This window comes from Propithecus coquereli, unplaced genomic scaffold (assembly GCF_000956105.1).
Source record: "Propithecus coquereli isolate 6110/MARCELLA unplaced genomic scaffold, Pcoq_1.0 Scaffold256, whole genome shotgun sequence".
In the NCBI taxonomy this organism is placed as follows: domain Eukaryota; kingdom Metazoa; phylum Chordata; class Mammalia; order Primates; family Indriidae; genus Propithecus; species Propithecus coquereli.
In genome coordinates this window covers 835,928-837,299 of record NW_012148130.1, presented here as the reverse complement: position 1 = coordinate 837,299, position 1,372 = coordinate 835,928, and the positions used below count along the sequence as shown (strand labels likewise).

The following is a 1,372-nucleotide window of genomic DNA, read 5'->3' as shown; positions in this document are numbered from 1 at the left end:
TCCTCCTAGGCGTCGTCTTCTCCAAGAAGACTTCCTGACCTTCTCCTTGCCCTTCTCCCAAATGAGGTGCATGACGCCCCGGCTCAGCAGCCGTAAGCCTCTCCAGCACAAGCACAAAGCCCTTCTGGGTTTGCCTTCCATGCCCACCCTGAGGCCCTGCACTGGGCCAGGCACACAGCAGGCCCACCCGAAGTGCGCAAACCTCACACGTACTAACGCTCAGATGGCGAGGGCAGGGAGCGACGGGAAGGACTTGTATCAAACAGACTTCCAGGACAGCCAAGGTGGCCGAAGCGTTCCTGCCGGCCACAGAAAGGGGAAGCCGGACCCAGGCGCGGTGCGGTGGGGCGGCAGCGCCTCCCAGCAAGCCTCGCGCGACGGGGCGGGGCGGAGCGGAGCGGTTCAGCTCCCGGCAGGCCTGGGGCGACGGGGCGAGGCCGGGGGTGCAAGGCCGCCAGCGTGGTTCGCACGTGCGGGTGGAGCCGCCCCCAGCGCGTGGCGCGCTCTGATTGGACGGTCTCGAGCAGGGCGGGGCTGCGTGGGCGTCGGGCGGTCGCCTGTTCCCGCCGCGGCGCTGGGCGGTTGAGGCGGCGCGGCGTCCATCATGCTTCGCAAACTCACCGTCGACCAGATCAACGACTGGTTCACCATCGGCAAGACCGTGACGAATGTGGAGCTGCTGGGCTCGCCGCCCGTCTTCCCGGCCGAGGCGGCCCGGGAGGAGGCGCCGCGCAAGGACGCGGCCCTGGGCTCCGGCCCCGCAGTCCGGGCTAAGACCCCGGCCCTGGCCCTGGCGTGGCCGGCAGCGGCGTTCGGGAGGTAGGACGCGGGCGGCAGGGGCGGTCGAGCAGGGCGCCGGCCTCGAGGGCTGGGCTTGCCCAGACTCGCCTGGATCCCCTACGGAAGCGGGTCCCCACGCCCGACCTGAGACCTGCGCGCCTGAGCCTTTCGGGTGTTTGTCCCGCCGTTCCCTGCCGGAAGCTGAGCTAGAGTTTTGTTCAGTTTAAAAAAATTTTTTTTTATCAGTAGACTCTATTTTTTAAAGCAGTGTTAGGTTTCCAGAAAAACTGAACAGAGTGTGAGTTCCCATGTACCCTCTCCCATTCCGCGGTTTCCCCATTAACATCTGCGTAAGTTTGGTGCCTTCGCTACCGTTGATGAGCCGCTGCGATGCATTATGGTTACCCGCGGCCCCCAGTTTACTTTAGGGTTCACTCTGGGTGTTGTATTTCTGTGGGGTTGGACCAATGTATGGTGACGTGTGTCTGCCGTTATATTACAGTATCAGACACAAGAGTTGCACTGCCCTAAAAATCCTTTGTGCTCCACTTATTCGTTCTCCCCCCGAAACCTGGACCCCCTCCCCGCCAAG

General features: G+C 63.6%; 1 protein-coding gene across 1 annotated transcript in view; it reads left to right on the top strand.

The window, feature by feature from the left end:
- Nucleotides 1-604: 604 nt before the first annotated feature.
- The window catches only part of TDRD9 (tudor domain containing 9), a 129,602-nt gene continuing 128,834 nt past the window's right edge, over nucleotides 605-1,372 (top strand). Inside the window, exon 1 of the mRNA XM_012647054.1 lies at nucleotides 605-819. Within this exon, the coding sequence (XP_012502508.1) occupies nucleotides 605-819 (215 nt within the window). The remainder of the gene's footprint in view (nucleotides 820-1,372) is intronic.